Source organism: Arachis ipaensis, chromosome B02, assembly GCF_000816755.2.
Source record: "Arachis ipaensis cultivar K30076 chromosome B02, Araip1.1, whole genome shotgun sequence".
NCBI lineage: Eukaryota > Viridiplantae > Streptophyta > Magnoliopsida > Fabales > Fabaceae > Arachis > Arachis ipaensis.
In genome coordinates, this window is record NC_029786.2 from 76,561,630 (window position 1) to 76,565,426 (window position 3,797).

The 3,797-nt window shown below is 42.5% G+C and overlaps 1 protein-coding gene across 1 annotated transcript; it reads left to right on the forward strand.

The window, feature by feature from the left end:
* Window positions 2,320–3,513, forward strand: LOC107627399. The gene has a single exon (XM_016330234.1). The coding sequence runs from the start codon at window positions 2,320–2,322 to the stop codon at window positions 3,511–3,513; it is 1,194 nt and encodes a 397-aa protein (XP_016185720.1).

A 3,797-nucleotide genomic window follows, 5' to 3' on the forward strand; every position in this document is an offset into this window, starting at 1 on the left:
TCAAATCATACTGAAAACTATGTAAAAACAATGCTAAAAAGCATATAAATTATCCGCTCATCAGCCCGCAACGGTGGCAGCCACAACGTCAGCTCCAAACCACTTTTGCAACAACCACAGCAACTCCAATCACAACATATAATAACCAAAAATCAATCTTATAGAAAATAACGCCGCCAAAACCTCAGCTAAGATAATAGAATAGTGACAAAAGGACTTTAGGAACGAAAAGCTTACCGCAACTAAGAAGAAACTGAACCAAGTAGCTGCAGAGCGGCTCAACAGCGTCAAAATAGCGACGGAGCATAGCTCCTTGAACGGCAGTGGCGTGGGACACAACTCCTCCTCTTCAAGCTCGACAATGACGTGTGAAGAAGTGCCCCTTCCTTCTATTCTTCTCGGCGGCTCTGATGGCTGTGACAACAACGCCGTCCTTCCCCCGTGCGCGCCCTCTTCCTCTCTTGTTGGGCTCCTGCCTCGCGTCTCTCTCCCCTTAGCAATGTGCAACGGCGAGCAGCGACGCTTCCTCTCTCCCAGCTCGGCAACGACGGCGACGATTCCTCGTCATGGTCGCGCTCCACCTTTCGATAACATCAGCGCCGACTAGTGGCTAGCTAGGTGCGACGATTGCGCGGTGGTGGCGCGGCTCCCTCCTTCCTTCTCCCTTCTTCTCCCTTGCAGGGCAACTCCCTCTCTTATCTGATTCACAGTATGTGTATGGGTTGGGTTGTGTTTCCGTTGAGAGAGTGAGGAAAGGAGGGTTGGGGTGGCGGCTAAAGGGTTTGGGTTAGGGTTTTGTTATGTTAAAATTAGGGTTGGTGAGTTAAAAAGGGCAAGGATAATTTTTGGTAATTTCAAATAAAAATAGGGATAACATAGTAATTGGAAACCAATTTTAATCTAATAATATTTATGTATAGAAACTATTTGTTCATCAATTTACAAATTATTTTCTAATAAATACTCTAATCCAAGAATTAGAGATAATCAAATTTGAAAATTAACATAATACACAAAACATTATAAAGTCTCAATACTTTACTTTAAAACATCTTATAGAAAAGCAAAAAGTCTCAGCATATAGATATATATATACAGTTTCAAATACCAAGATGTTCATATAGCATAAAACATGTATGGAGAAAAATTGTGGTACGAAGCAGAAGATACAAGGTAGGCTCGATGCAAAAAGGTTACAAGGCAGACTGGTATTAGAACGACGGGTATATCATCTGCACACCGAATTCGTACCAACTCCAGAGCTTCAACTTCCCAACCTTCAACTCCTAACATTTTTCCAAACCCTGCGATATGCATTATCTATGATTTCTATCTCATCTATGATAACCCGTTAATGCTCTCATGTTCATAAACCATCAGTATCAAGCTGGCCAAACTTAATAACATCAAGTATGTAATGATAACCAAACGGAATTAATTAGTAGATTGTCATGTACATAAAGCTCTAACTCTTGTCATCGGGACAAGACTTACAACAAGACAGATACTCAGAATATGCAGTGAATCATAGTCATTGCATTCCCAAGGCTCTAACAGAAACGAACTGCTCTGATACCATAATATAACACTCTTACTACCAGAATGTCACGCTTCCGACTATGCCACTCTGATAGCGAGAAGTATTACGACGACTTTCATATATATTTAATAATAAAATATGAGTCTTTAACTCGAAACCGTATCGCTGTTTTCTTTTAAAAACCAAAACTACTTTTTATTTCAAGTAAACATGCATATGTAACTAAAATCAATCACAATCTATATATATATATGATATGGTCGTCATTGATACGAGCTATAACTCGGCCTCATGACCGTTATTGGCAGTCACCATAACTCGTCATTTTCTGTTATTGCTCGGATTTTATGAGCTATAACTCGGTGACATCAATACTCTTATCATAACCGACGTCTCAAACGGCATAATAAAATCGGTTACAAAGCCAATCATCTCAGAAACCGACAATCTATCACCTAGAATGTAACGGACGAAGAATTCTCTATAAAAGAAAGGTAAAGCATCTCTTTGATAAGAAGTTCTGAACTTAACACTATACTAACTTAAGCATTGGAGTGCCTTTGCAGGTACACTCCCCCATTTTTTCATTACTCGTACTCTCATACAACACGGAGAAAAGCTCGGATTCAAGAGTTGGACGTTCAGCCTCCGAGTACTTTGCTCGGTGGATACTGGGTAGTTAAAACTGATCTATTTCACAGGCAAGATCAATTGGCGCCCACCGTGGGGCCGAGAAAATCATACTTTTTCTTTTGGTCTCATTACCTCCATTCACACCCATGGCTGACGCACCACCTCCTTCACTGTCCGAACTCATGCGAATGGTGGCTGATCTACAACAAGCCAATCAACGAATGGCCAACGAGAATCAAATAATGTCTGCCCAAATCGCTGAAATAAATCACGCTCAGATTGAGCACAACGATACTCGCCGCCAGCAACCAGAATATGAGGAACATCAATCCCAACCCTCTCATGTGTCGGAGACTGTCCGAGCCGAAGAACCTCAACTTGAAGATGGAAAGGAAGAGGTCGACGACCTTGTAGGACCTTTCACAGAGGAAGTAATGAACTTTGAATTACCAAAGAGGTTCACTTTGCCGCTGACCCTCACACCTTATGATGGACTCGGAGACCCAAGGAAGTTTCTTAAGAAGTTCCGATCAATAATGATCGTCAATGGTGCATCAGATACAGTTTTATGTCGTTGTTTTCCGAATTATTTAGACGGCCCTGCACTTGATTGGTTGTGTGCTTTGCCTGCAGGTTCCATTTCTCATTTTCAACAGCTGGCGAAGTTATTCAAAGAACATTTTGCCGGGTCCGCAATTTATTTGCACGACTCCGATTACTTGAATACTATCAAGCAAGGACCGAATGAAAGCTTGAAGGACTACATGACCCGCTTCACCAAGGTCGTGATCAGTATACCTGACCTCCACCCCGAGGTCCACCTACACGCAATCAAAAGCAGACTTCGACCTGGAAAGTTCCAGGAAACAATCGCAGTAGCCAAGCCAAAGACTCTTGCAGAATTTCACGAGAAAGCAAAAGGACAAATTGATATTGAAGAGCTCAGACAAGCTCGGAGAACTGACAAGTCACACTTCCGAGAAGACAAAAAGAGCTCGGGTAGTAAGAAAAATCTTAAACTAACGCCTCGATTTGATTCTTATACGCAGTTCAAAACCAAGAGAGAAGACATAATCAAAGAGATCTTGAACTCAAAGCTGATCAAACCACCAAGGAAAGCTGGCACCTATCAAGATGCAAAGAATATAGACAAATCCAAGTACTGCGCTTTCCATCAGAAGCACGGCCACAACACTGATGATTGTGTAGTCGCCAAGGACCTTTTAGAACGATTGGCAAGGCAGGGACACCTCAACAAATACATTGGGGGTCACATCCAAAAGCGTGCCCCCTTCCACAACAAACGATTCCCCCGAACAACCAAACCGAGGAAAAGATAAGGGACCTTCAAGCCACTACGAAAGGCCCCGAGGTATAATAAATTGCATTTCAGGAGGATACGCTAGTGGCGGATCCACGAATTCGGCAAGGAAAAGGACGTTCCGAGCAATATGCTCGGTACACGGACCACAACAAGATGCTGAAATGACTTGTCAACAACCAGAAGTTACCTTCACATACGCCGACTTCAACTCCAACATACAAAATCTAGACGACCCTGTGGTAATTACTCTTCAACTAGGGGATTTATTGGTAAGGAAAGTACTCTTGGACCCCGGGAGCA

Excerpts from the sequence above, each read along its gene's own strand:
- LOC107627399 (XM_016330234.1), top strand. The coding sequence starts at position 2,320 with ATGGCTGACGCACCACCTCCTTCACTGTCCGAACTCATGCGAATGGTG.